General features: G+C 29.0%; 1 protein-coding gene across 1 annotated transcript; it reads right to left on the reverse strand.

Annotated features, from left to right (window-relative positions):
* Positions 1-2: 2 nt before the first annotated feature.
* LOC100815981 (lipase-like PAD4) lies at positions 3-6,086 on the reverse strand. Its single transcript, XM_003528013.5, has 4 exons — positions 5,896-6,086; positions 5,389-5,722; positions 1,457-2,182; positions 3-1,037 (listed from the first exon to the last, which is right to left on the reverse strand). The coding sequence occupies exons 1-4, from the start codon at positions 5,916-5,918 to the stop codon at positions 219-221; spliced, it is 1,902 nt and encodes a 633-aa protein (XP_003528061.1). The 5' UTR covers positions 5,919-6,086; the 3' UTR covers positions 3-218.
* Between the last annotated feature and the right edge of the window lie 8,617 nt (positions 6,087-14,703).

Raw genomic sequence — 14,703 nt, forward strand, 5'->3', positions numbered from 1 at the left:
ATGGTGAACAATATTGTTGGAATCGCCATGCCATCATTCAGTTCAAAAAGGTAAGAAGGATAACTGATTTGTTTTTGCCACACTTCTTGTAAGCATTTAAGTGAAATACAGATTTGACTGATCCATATAAGCACACTAGTTATTTTTGCAAACAAGTAGTTCATAGGCATATTACTGACTACAAAGTTAAGCTTATTTATTGATTTCATCTTAAATTATTAAGGAATTACTTCTCCATCCAGAAACGGGTTAAAGTGGTGTGAAAACCTCTTCACCTTTGCTTTGAGTTCCCGCAGTCCTCTTAAATCTTCCAGCCATATACTGTAACTTGAGTTCTTGGCAAGAACATCTTCAGACACCTCCTTATTATCAACAAGTTCCATAGCATACTTCTCAAATTTCTCAATGTTATCCCACAGCACAGCCAGCTTTGTTGTGTCACTCTCACTTCTGACACTGTCCAACCACTCCCTTGCTTCCTCCACCCTTGCCCAAAAGCATGAATCTTGGGTCAAACTTGCAAACTTGCTCCTCCTCTCATTATTTTCTTCCGTGTTGGCCATTCCATCCTTCCACCACCTATCAAAAATCTCATACCTCCTCTCTCTGCCATGCTGTATGTAATGCCCCTTGGTTGTGTGCATCCCCTTCCCATAATACTCTGCAATATCTAGTGGCTCAACCAATAGTTTGTAGAAATGTGAAGCATTGACCCATTTAGCCCGCACCGCTAAATCATGAGGCAGCTCATTTGTCTCCAGTTTTTCAATCACATTGTTCCAAAATCTGGCAAGTTTGTGACGATTCATGTTGACTTTCATGGTCATTCTCGAAGTGCTCCTTCTCCTCTTGAACAAGTCGTAGTATCCCATTTGATCAACTTGCTGGTCACACCAAGCTTTGTACCATTCTATTTCGGCCCTATAAGGCACAAACTTTGATAATGTAATTGCTAAGTTAGCAGCATTCTTGGTTGGTGATGGACCCATCCTCCTTGTCATCTTAAGGCACTCCTTGGCAGGTTCGATTTCTGATTCCTATATATAGTAGAATGGAAGTTATTTGTTCAGTGAATCTCCTTCTTCTAGTGAAAATTATGAATCATGTGTATAGCTAATAATAATATTACTATGTTAGTGAGAAGACAAAGTTATTCATGCTACATTCTCAAAGTCAATTTATGTTCAATAAAATAAATTGGCATTTTGGTGTTTGCGTGAAAAAAGATAGAGTGGAAGAAACATCACATAGTGGCTGAGAAATCATCGTAAGAATGTAAGTCTTAGACCACCACGCATCTATGGTCTTAGTCAATCTTCACGTGACATATAGTCAAGTTTTTCAATTTATCAGAAAGAAATATAAAACTCGACTATGTATCACGTAGCGGGGTCCATGATAGTCTCAGACCGTGAAATAATTTCTCCATAGTGAAGGGACAAGATAGTGCATTTACCTGGCTAGCCAAACCTGAAGACTGAACCGCCAATTCAAGTCCTGCTTCATAGCTTGAATCGTGAATGCTCCCCTGCATGGAATTGTTCTGGTTCAAGAATTGCAAAGACAAATTCTTAACATACTCTCCATACTTCAGATGGTCCTCAATACTACAAGCAAGAGAACCTGATGCAAACATCAAATGCATCATCTTTATAACAGCATTTGCACCATCCACACACACTGCTCCTTCTGATGAAACAAAAAGGTAGCTCCCAAACGGGTGAAACCAAACATGTGCAGACCCTTCACCATAGTGTGTGGCTGCATCCAAGTGACTCATCACAAAGTCGAACAACTCTTTCTGTTGGTCAGAAATTGAAATTGCAAGCTTCCCAAAGCCTGGATCAGTCATGGACAGTTGCCAAAACTGAAGCAGGAAGTTTAGCTGAGTAGTGTAAGAGGTTATGGGAGCAAAGAGAAGCCTTGGCATTATGTCATGCTTTGAGACCACGTGACAGAAGTTACCACCCCATCTTTCTCTGAGAATAGCACGTGAGAAAGAACCATTCCCTAGCATTGGTGAACCAAAAGTGATGCATAAGACTGACACGGACATAAAGGAAGATATCTGGTGAAGGTAAGATAGTAGCCAAAGAGCACATAGAGAGGCTGTGGCTCCTCCAATGGAATGGCCAGTTATGACAATGAATTTGGTGTTGGTGTCTCCCATGATTGCCAACATCTGAATGGTAACATTATAGTTAGTTAGTTAGGAATAAGATTCTAGGAAAACAAATCTAAGGAACATGCAGTAACAAAAGAAACTGTTTTAAGATTGTAATATGGATCATTGAATTGATGAATAAAATGATTTAGATTTCATATGGTCTGAAACTGAATTGAAGAAGCAAGACTTGTGAAAATGAAAGGCATTTTTTAACCAAGTGATCAGACACAAAAAATTAATATGTTGAAGTTAAGGTTGAATTATTTGGATAATATTTGAGTTTGATCCTTGACAAAAATAATTATTGGTCAGAATTTATTTACTTTTTAGTGTAATTTTGGATTAATCAAGGTCCCTTTTTCCATGGAAGGATTATGATCACAAACACATCTCTTCTTGTTAAAGGATATGGGTGCTTAAATTTAATCTAATCCATTAAACTCGTTAAAAAAAAAAAAACAAACTGTTAAGTAAAAAATTGAAAAAAAAAGGATTTTTGTTTTATTCGGTTTGGACTATTTTCTAAATCTTATTTTTTTAAAAATGATGAAGTAAACCGATCCGAAGTGCATCGTTTATAATATTTCTATATTTTTTTCCATGAGGTTAAATTGTATGCTTTACAATTTTTTTATACTATTAACCAATTAAAATCAGGGTAAATATGACTTATAAGATTTATATTATAAAAGTTGAACAAATATATTATACATAACAATTTGTTTCTTTTCTGTAAAATAAAAAACAATTTGTTTCTTAACCTTAACATGCATGGATTTAGTTTTTCTTATTCTGATCTCTTCGACCAAGAAGACTCCAACATTGATACAGATTTAAGCAAATTTTTAGATAAGACATTTATTAATTTAATAAAAACATTTCATTAAAATTATTATATTTTTCTTTTAAAAAATATCTTTCAAGATTTGTAGGATGTAAAATTAGTTTTTAAAGTAACATAATCAGTTATGTTTAGCATTTTTTCCAATTGATGCTTAAGGCAATTTTTTAATTTATTTTTTGGACAAAAATGCACATATTTGAATTCTAAATTATTAAAAGAGTATTACAAAAATATTGATGCACGATAACCATAAGCTGCAAAAACAAAAACTCTGATAAACATTCTTTATTCAAAATTAAAAAAGAAAAAGGATACCAGATGATAAATTAATATAAATGATTTGTTTCCGGTTTTCCCAAGTCAATGGTAGTGATTTTCTCCTATCATTTTGCACACATAATCTAATGATGATGAAGATATTAAATAAGAATAATGGATGGTGTATAATTTCTTCATTGACTCTGAAAAATCTATCCCACTTGGAATCTTTCGTCAATAGCATTATTTAATTGCAAATAATTGCTCCATAATAGTGTGACTGTGTGAGACTTCAATTTCAAATTGGAATATTACTAGAGACTATCTCATAATGGCTTGGTTGGTAGTACACATATATTGGCAAAAACACAAAAATGATATTGAGAGCTTTTTTAAGGGGACCCATGTACAAAAATGATATTGAGAGCTTTTTTAAGGGGACCTATGTTTGGCACGAGAGTACTTCACACGGCAAAAATCTTCTTTGCTTTTCGTACCCTACTTTATATTTAGAGTTAAATAAAGGCCAGAAAATCAAGAATTTCTCGAATAAAACACCGAGTGACGCGACCAATCCATGATACTATCCGACACAAAAGGTAAACATTTTCGAGCTGAAGACTCTAGTCCAAGTATTTCTTCTTATTCCTCAGAAACTTGATTGATTCCAAATGATGATAACAAATGGACGATTAGACGCATTGATTAACTACCTAGGACGTTTAATTGAGTTTGGAGTTGCGGATCTTGTGAAATCTAAAATATATTGTACGTAGAATGAATGTTGCAAAATAGCAAACTAGTGTAACTATTAAGTTAGTTTGATGAATGGTAAAACATAGTTAGTAGTTACTAAAGTAGTTTTATGATAGTAGTGTACTAATACTAGTTTCTAGTATCTAAAACCTCTATGGCAAGGATAATTGATATGCAACCGCCAAAAATTAGAATAATTAGTGTTATTTAAGCAAGCTTTAGTCCATGTTTACAAACTGAATGAGTTCGCTCAATTTCATTAAATTTGATGTCTTTTAACTTTATTAATACTGCAAAAAAAAACTTTATTAATTGTGCTAAATAACAAAAATAAAAAGTAAAAATATTAAGGTTGTTCAAAGTAAATTGAATAAACGATGGAAAATGAAATTTTCTTTGAAGTTTTTCTATCATGTTCCATTTATTCTTCTTTGCATTATAATTCTTGCATATATAGTCACTCTCATATTCACGGCTTAACTACCACACACACACAAAAAAAGGAGATAATATCTACCTAGGAAAATTGGTGTGAAACCGAGATGGGAAGGATGTTAATATTATTTATCGTGTCACTCTTAGGCTTTAGGCTTTTCTTTGAAAAATATTGAATGTATACTTTAGTTTTAGAATGAAAACTGAAAAGGAAGATAGAAAAAGTAAAACATGACAAATAATATGAGAAAATAAAGAGAAATTATTGTACAATAATAACTCCTTTATTTTCTTTTCAACTTTAATCTTGAATTTTAAATTTCAGTTTTATTGTTCTCTTTATGATTGACTTCTTATTCTATTAATAAGCTCTGTATAGTGTATAGTGTATAGTTCAGAAATTAAAGAGTGGCACGACCGGCACCAATCTCGTCACACGTAAGCCGTCAATATAGAATGCTATTTTTTTTCTGTGAACAACCATGCACAGAACCTCTTCAAGCAAAAGAGGAAAATGTTGGCATAGCCCCCATCTTGGAGTGTAAGGATGAGAAAGAACAAGAGATGAAAAAATAAATTAAAATGATAAACATAATAAGTGATATCATTATTGGGTTACGCGTGAAGTCTCACATCGGGTATAAGTAAAAAGGTTGAGTACCATATATAAATCTAAACCGGTTTTGGATTAAAGTGTGGTGTCAAACTTTCTTATACACGGTGACTCGTAGTTCACATGTGTACCTCTCAAATAACTCTTCTTAACATAAGAAAGGAGGAAGGATGAATGATATAATCACAAAAGCAAAAGAGAGAAAAAGTAACGAAGGAACGTGATAAGTAACGTAGATGTAACAAAATAAAAAAGGAAGAAGAAAAAAATCATATGCAAGTATAATATAAGCATGAGAGTTAGGAATTAACAAACCTGTTTTTGGAATGGTTCGAAAAAGATGGAAAAGAGATTCAGCATCCCAGCATGCACCATCACAGGCTCATCGCCTTCCTTGTTGAGACGACGCGCCGAGAACAGTGGCATGTCGCCGATGCTATCCAACGCCACAAAGTTTCTCCAGCTAGAGTCCGTCGACGCCGCCACCATTTCGACCCCGGGGAAAGCCACGTACACCACGCCGCCACCGCGTTGCTCGGTCACGAAACTCCGAGGCGCGGCGGCGGCGGCGGTTGTGCACAGCTGCCATGACTCCGATAGCAGCGGCGTCGACGTCAGGAACGTTGCCAGCATCTCGCTGGTCTCGAATCTGGCATATTTCTTTCGAAATTATTAATTAACAACATAAGCCTGATTAATTAACGTAAGTTTGCTTTTACTTTTAAAGTTTTAAGTTATTAGTGATTTTGAAGTCCAGAGAATTGGGTGGGAAATTAATTATTACTCAAGTATTGGTGAGTGGTGAGGAGAGTGAAAACTTACGGTGAAGCTTCGTCGGCAACCATGGAAGAGTGATATTCTTCCTTTTTCTTCTGTTTAAGTCTTGTGTGGAGAATAAGGTTTGAACAATTTAAAAAGAGAATTTTATGTGAAAATACTAGTGGGATAAGCCTTTTGAGTGGAGTGATACTCCTTTTGTACAAAATTTTTGACTTTTTTTTATCCAAATAATATAAATTAATTATTTAAATAATACATCCAAAAAAATTATTTACTCAAATAATATAAATTATTGTAACAGGTGAGATATTGATTTGAGAAAAATTGATTTTTTAGCTGTATTTTTTTTTATGAAGAATCAATTTCTTAACTATTTTTTTTAGTATACGTTTAGAAATTATTTCCTGAGAAATCAATTTCTAAGTGTCTCTTTTTTTTTAACACAATTAAGAAATGATTTCTTAACTAGTTTTTTTTATGTTTTTTATTTGTTTTTTTTATTAATTTATAACAGATAAAATTTTATTTTGTATATGTTGTTACTTAATTTTGTATTAATTTTTTGTTTAAAATTATTTTCAAATCTTTCTATAGTGTTGACAATTTTATACAAAGATTTATTTTAAATTAATTTATTTTAAAAAAATACTTGTAATCTATTTTTATTCAATAATTAAAAAAAACAATTAATCATTAAATGAAATATTTAGCGTGGCATAATTTGAAACTAAACTTACCTTAAAAAAAAGAATAAGAAAAAATTAAATTAAGTTTATCTAGATTGAAGAAGACGAAAAAAATAAAGAATACTTAGATAAATAACTCATGGAGATGACTTTTTGTGTTATTTTATTTATGTCTATAATGTTTTATAGATTAAATGTTAGTTTAGTCTCATAAATATAAATTATGGGTTAAATAAAACTTTTATTAACAACAAATTAATTTTAATTTTTTTATAAAAAGATTAAAATATTTTTTAAAAATGGAAATCAACTCTAGAAAATATATTTCAATCATACTATAGTTTTAATTTTTTTCATTTTACTTTCATTTAAAAAAAATATGGATGTAGCACTACTTTGCATGATTGAAGAAAAAAAAACTTAGATAAGCATCATAATATTCTAGGACTAACACGATTAAAGTATAAAATCTTTAAAAAAATTAACAATAAAATTTCAATGATAAATTGCAAGTTTATTTTTAAAAAGTAACACCAAATTCATCACGCATTAAAGTAATGATCTCATTATCATTATTGGTCTCCTTGGTTTATGCAGTAGGACAATGATTTCATATGAAGAGCACCCAAAAGTTGTATTCAACTCAATTGAAACTTTGGTATTAAATTTTGAATAAATGAAAAATATTTTCCCACATTATCATCACATTTGAAGTTCATATAGTCATATTCAACGCAACTATCACCTATGTGAATTGGTTGACGATAAAAAAAAAAGTAAAATTTTACAACCCTTGTTGTCGTCAAAAACTGTTTTTCTTAAGACATAAAGTGACATGTCTTCACTTGTGATGACTTTATGATCACTAGAACATTCAAACATTATCCCTTTTTATGATGGAATCATGTTATTATCGCAACACACAAGAGCAGATACATTTTCCATATTTTTAGCAATATGGTGAATATCAAACAAAGGTGTTGAGTTGGATCTAACTCTTATGTTATATATGTCAGGTGATCAAATGTTCTTCTATGACTCATATCAACAGCTGAGATCGCATCAATAATATAAAAAATTTAGATTGCTTCTTAATTAATTACGATTGGTTGGCGTAATTCAAAAAAAATAGTGTCCATTCAAATCATCTTGTAAAAAACATTATTCAATCACAGTGTCTCAAAATAAGTAATATGGGTTCAAACCGTCTAGAAAAAAAATAATGTTCAATCATATCAATGCCTGATATCGCACCAACAATTTATATTACTTCTTAATTAATTACGATTGATTTGTGTAATTCAAAAAAAAAATAGTGTTTAGTCAAATCGTCTTGTAAAAAACATTGTCCAGTCACATTGTCTCGAAACAAGCCATGTGAGTTCAAATCGTCTAGAAAAAAATAATGTTCAATCAATTTGTTTTGGAAAAAAATGCAGTGTTAAGTCAATTAATGCATTGTTCGATATTCAATCAATTAATAAGGACAAACTGACAATTATTGTAGGACATAATTAACAAAGACAATTACCAAGATTGTTGCAAGCTATACAATAATTTCTTCTTAGTATAGTTGTGGAGAAGGAAACATGGTCAATGTCACCACAAGAAGGTTAAACAATAAAGAGTTTTCTTTTATAGTTACATACAAGTGTTCCCAACACTTGTAATAGAAAATTAAGATTTATTTTGCATTCAAAATATACAACACATAATAAATAGAGAAAAATGAATTTGTGTACCCGGATACACATTTTTTAAGTAACAAAATTTTCCTTCAATTATGTGAACAAACATTATTTTTGTTATCTACTCTTTGATGAGTTGTTGGTGTAAATACATATAGATCTATTCAAATTATTGATATCATATTCACAATAATCCTAAAATCAAGAACAATTTAGATTAAAATTATAAAAGAATTATTTCTCATTTTCATAATCTCTATTATGATAACAAATCTTTAATTTTAATCAATAACCTTATCAAGTTAACTATTTTTATCAAACAATATAAAAATTGACAAATAAATAACAACACTTTGTTAATGGAATTAGAAGGGATTACATGATGTATTGGATTTTAGTGTCACACGCAATTATTCCCAATAGTTTCATGAAATTTTATCATCTTTTTTTGGAGTTTCAGATTGAGTACCGATGGGTGTTGATGGATTGACAAATGCATCAATTTGTCCTAAGTAGTAAAGTTAAAATGGAAGTCTGAGTATCGTATCCACAAAGACTTTATTTGTACTTAGGTATATGAATATTTAATTAAGAAAAAAAAAGATTTGGAAAATGTAGTAGAAAATAGTAAATTAAATTTTTGAAAATTAAATCAAACAAGAAAAGAATTAAACATAAATTTAAATTAATTAATTAAAAACATAAAAGATGAGAAAATCCAATAATATTGTAAAAGAAAATTCAGAAGATGAGAATGTTGGAAACGTAGCCTACCATAACTACTCCTTGATGCAATGTTAATGACTTTTCTTTATTTATAATTATTCAAATTTGCACTTGCATCTACTAGTATACTCTAACTTTGGTCCCCACACGAAAGAGCTTAATTTATTTATTTTCTCTTCCAAATCCCTTTGCAGAGCTAAAATAGTAGACTACATTAAAAACATAGATGTATAACACGCTAAACAAATATCAACTTATCCCTAATGATAAATTTATTTAGATACCTTTTTCCAATTCTATTTTTTCAACGCTACCCTTAAAACTTACCATGCAAATGGGTGATTAAGTCATAAATAATAATAGTAAGCACAAGAAAGGATAATGCAAAATTAATGTTCATAAATAGATAGGAAGAATATTTAGTAAAAGGGAAAAAGATAAGAAAGGAAATTGAGGGAATGAATGACTCTCATTGCTTGTTTTTCCTTCTTTTAGCTTTTGCCTTCTACAAGGGATTGTATTCTCTTTGTCTTCTCCTTCTTCTCTTATAGGTGCAAATTAGCGGACTTCTAAATTAGTTTGACTAGTCATTCTTTCTTTAATTATTCTACTTTATTGCTTTTCTCAATTAGTCTTTTTTTCTCAATTAGACTTTTTTTCTTAATTAGTCATTTTTTTCTCAATTAATCTTATTTTTTTAATTAGTCTTTCTTTCCTCAATTAACTAACTTGCTTTCTTTAATTAGTCTTCTTTCCTTAATTAGTTTTTCTTTCCTCAATTAGCTTGCGTTCCTTGGTTATTCCTGCATTTTATGGGCTTTATTTTACTCATTAAGTTTCATTAATCCATCACTTTTAATATTTTTTGCACAAAAACACAAATGATGTTAATTTAACAATTATTTGTTAAAAAAGAAAAAATTAAAAGAGAAAAATTACAAATTCCAATTAGTAGTTATCAATGAGTTTCAATATTGCAAGCTTGTGGGTCTAGTTGATGGGACATGGTTGTACAGGAAATACATGAGACCTTCCTTGTTGTAGTTGCACAAGATAACAACAATAAAATCATTCTGTCACAATGGAAATATGACTATTTTTCTTCAAAAATTTAAAAAGACATGTCAATCCATAAGATGATTTATGTTTGATTTTAGAGAGATACAAATTAATAAAAAGTGTTTACTAAGAGGTGATAATGCGTGGAGAACATAGAATTTTGTACATATATTTTACATATTGCATAAAATTACTTTAGGAGGTTAAACAATGATAACATAAAACATCTAATTATCAATATGGTTGATTGTTAAATTAATTTTTTTTTTTAAAAAAGTAAAACTAATGTACCATGCAATATGGAACAAATTTATGTACATTAAATAATTAAACAAATATTAATTTTATTTAAACAGCGTCAAACTATCATAATTTGTAATAAATTAATTTGGTACATTTATTGATTATTTGATTAACGAGTGAATGCTGTCATTTTACTGTGTCCAAAGTTCATCCTTGAACTTGCTAAATTCGAAAAACATTGCTCTTTTTATTTATTGAGAGTGTGGATAATATTTTTCTCTTAGTCCCACAAGAACGGGAACAATAAAATTGTCTCTGTACTCTTTAGGGAATGCCCTACGGATATTGAGTACATGATGGGAAATGGGAACTATACGTTAGAGTGACTAGACAGTAGTTTGTTTGTTTTTTCTTTTCCTCAACACCAAAAAAAATGAATGAATGAAATAACAGTACTCATCTTTATATATAATCAATAAAAAAATGCCACAGATAGAGGCTATTACCTTTTTTTTTTTTAACCCCACTTTGTTAAGTTTGCTTTAGTGTTTGAGAAAGAGTGGGCTTGAATGTAAGACATTCATTCAGTTATACATCTATTAAATATAAAAAAAAAATCTGCAGTTGAAAATTTAGTAGTTTAATTTCTTATTCGTAATAAACCATCCATAAGCACATTTAAACGCAAAGAATTAAATATATATTGCTATCCAGAGTTTAAATATTCAAGAATTGGTGTTAATAAGTTTTGAATCACAAATCTGTCAAATATATATATATATATATAGAAAGTTACATTATTTTTGTAAGAGATACAACTATTACATTTTTCTCTCTTCTTATGTTAAAATATATAGTTTAGTTAATTTAATTTAACGTCATTGAAGTATATTACACCCTCATTCCTTGAGAAATATAAGTATTACCATACCTTTTCTGTGCTTATGTTAAAATATTTTTCAACTTAAGTAACTGTTAAAGAATGATTTTTAAAATATTTTAATTTATCAAGTTACTCTTCAGTCTTTAAAAAAAATAAGTTATTCTTCCATCACTCGATATCCTAGCCTTGTTCAGTTCTTTCCTATTTACACGTCAACATTGCTTACCTTTACAAAGGATTAGTGATTACAGATTTTTTTTTTTTTGGTGACAAAATATCTAGCAAATTTATTATTAATGATTATTAATATATAGAAAAGTTAGAAATGACATTCAATAGAAAAAAATTATGACTAAAATTATTTTATGAAAATCAAATAATTGAATAACAAGTATTTTTGAATAAAAAAAATGCACAAATATTTTAACAATTTAAAAAAATTATTTCTAACAGAAAAATATAATAATGAAAATCGTAGTGCATTCTAATCTATTAAAAGAGAAAATTATATATCTTAAATAAGAAGAGAGAAAAATATATTATTTAAGCCTCTCGAGATAGAAGAGTGTAAAAAAGAGGATAGTTAATACTTTTTTTTTTGTTAGGCGAGGATAGTGTAATATAGCCTGGCTATGGTGGACCTTATTTTATTTGATCTTTGGTGCACAAGGAAAAATGTCACAAAGTGTTGTCATTAAATTTAACAAAATAATAATATGATTATTTTATTCTTTTAAATACGTATGACTATTTTATCATTAATAAAGTAAATGATCATGTTGTTTTAGAATTGTTGTATCTACGATGATGTCATCAATTACATCTAATAAGAGAGAAAGAATGATTTTGCAGGAGTGTTGAAGTTCAATATATGTCTAGTGATGTGTTTCTTTTGATGTTTATCATCTACTGTTAACTTCAAATGTGTTGCCTTTATTTTGGCCCAAATGTTGTTGAGGCCTTGTGTTGTTGGATACGACACCTTCCAAACTAAGAATTTATGTCACAACCAAATGATTTATTGTGCCAAACAAACCTTAACAAGGAGAAAACATCTTCAATTCTACTCCTTTTATATATAATTTTGGAACAGCTATAGCCTTCATCCGTAGATCCAAAAAAGAGACACAAAGATAAAACACTTGAATGGAGACATATTTATTTTTATACAATAATAAAAACTTAAAGGTCATCATAACATAATTTATTTAAATAAATTATTTAATCAAAATTCATATATACCTACACTATATGGCCATATTTACTTATCCACCAAAATCACGGAAAAAACTGGACCACCCTAACATTGACCGTGCAATATATGCATTTCTTAGGAGATAGTAGTATAAAGTATATTTTAACACTATGTTAGTCCTATATATTATTCTTTAAGATAATATGATATTTATTAGTCTACTATGTCATCAGTGAACGAATTTTGATTGGCAACAAATATTAAAAAAATTTAAATAGTAAAATAAATAAAAAAATAAAGTTTAGATAATAAAATGAAAATAAACTATATTACATATATATAAAAAAACATATTTAATCCAAACAAATAAATATTTCATACTCTAGAATATAATTTTAACGGTATTGGAATATACCACACAGATATTGTGTAGGAATAGTTTTTTTTTATCTATCACCAAACATTGAAAACAAATAGCTGGTGTTATGTTATGCACAAATATTAATTGGCAATATACGCATCCGATAGCTACATACACTTTACGGACCTTGTGACTGTTGCCTTCTGCTCATCATAAATGTATAGTGTGTTCGAATTTTAGAAATCTTTAATCAACCATTATCTGTGAGTTTGTGTGAAGACTAAAGAAGATTGAACAAAATAATTTCTCCGTACACTGAATCAATTCAATTATCACCTTACAAACTTGGTCCTTGCAGAAAAAAGAAAAGTCTAAATTAAAGTGGCATTTGGTAAATTTACATATCGCATTGAATATGTTATGGTCCTTATGGATCTGTCTGTTTCACTGGGCTCCTGATTGTGAAATTGTTTCTTATTTTCTGTGTAACTGTAAAGAGATTGTGAAGTAGGTTTTTGTCGGTATTTGAGTGTATTCGAAGAAAACGAAAACAAGTCGTATAATACCTCCAAGAAACGTTTAGTTAATTCTTTTTTGGTGGATAGAAACATTTGATTAACGAGTATGAGTTATATGATTTTTTAAAAATATGTGTTAGTTTTATTTTTAGAAATTGTGATCAATCTTAAAAAAAGATTGTGTTCATTATTGCCATGGGAACAATTCGAGACTAAAATAAATCTATATATACTTATTAAAAACATAATAACTATAACAATTCGAGATTGCCAACATGTGAACAACTTGGAAAACAAGAACCATAATCATACAGAACTTGGTTGTATCATGAACTCTATTTATCTTGGTATAAATCATCTTCAAAACATTTCAGTATGTTTTGTTAGAAGACAAATAAATTATGTTATTCACGTGTTAGTAAGAGTGTCACAATTATACCCTAGCCACCATGTCCATGTGTGTGATTTCATTCATATTTGTATTTTTTGTTTTTTACTGCAAAGAAAATAAAATACGTATAAGTAAAAAAATCGATTAAATCCAAACAAAAGAATTTAAAAAAACATTATTTTAATCACTTTCTTTTTAAAAATAAAAAAATGAAATAAAACTTATAAAATCTCTTCTCCTAATCACATTTTATAAAACTGAGTTAGTACAATTCTAACTAACAATTTGTTGATATTTTGCATTAATATTATAATCTCTTACTTGAATTGTTTTCGCCTTTAATTTTTTATTCATTCGTTGAGTTATAGTAAAAACACGACTGTAATTATTATTATTACATTAATTGAATTGAAAGACATTTTAAATTTTTGTTTAATTGATTAATTGACATGTTGTCTTTTTTGAAGAAAAAATTATTGATGTAACGCATGACATAACACCCACGCGCAAAAATATTATTTTTTTACAGCAAATATAATCTATTAAATTATACTTTCTTGATCATTAATTATTTTAGAATGAGTTTAATCACGAGGGAATTGTTAGGTTTAATTCATTAACTATATTAATTATATAACTTATACTCATTAATATTGTGCATGATAGTTTTTAAAAATTTGTTTCTTTCTTAAAACTTAATTCAATTAATTCACTTATTTTTTTAGGCTAGATTTTAATTTTATTCTTCTTATTTCTAAATTAATATATTTAATTTCATTATTTTTCATAATAACTAATCTTAATCAATTCATCATCCAAAGTTAAACGTTAATTTTTAAATAATTTTTTATTAAATTTTACTTAAAATTTAAAATTAACACAAGTTTCTTTTCTATAAAAAAAATGGGAGGATTAAAAAAACAAATATATATATATATATATTGAAAATATATTAGAAGACGTGTTACATGCCTATTTAGTTGGTGAAAAAAAGAGATGTGAAAAGAAAAGACAGACAGGAAGGGGATAGGACTATAGGAGAGAGTAGTGATGGTGACCACACACAAAGACAAGAGTGCTAGAAAGAAAATGGTTGGCAC

Source organism: Glycine max, chromosome 6 (genome assembly GCF_000004515.6).
Source record: "Glycine max cultivar Williams 82 chromosome 6, Glycine_max_v4.0, whole genome shotgun sequence".
NCBI classification, from domain to species: domain Eukaryota; kingdom Viridiplantae; phylum Streptophyta; class Magnoliopsida; order Fabales; family Fabaceae; genus Glycine; species Glycine max.

Coding starts and splice junctions, on each gene's coding strand:
- LOC100815981 (XM_003528013.5), bottom strand. CDS start 5,918: ATGGTTGCCGACGAAGCTTCACC. Junction 5,723..5,895: donor GTTGCCGACGAAGCTTCACC/GTAAGTTTTCAC, acceptor GAAATATGCCAG/ATTCGAGACCAGCGAGATGC. Junction 1,038..1,456: donor CTTCAGGTTTGGCTAGCCAG/GTAAATGCACTA, acceptor TACTATATATAG/GAATCAGAAATCGAACCTGC.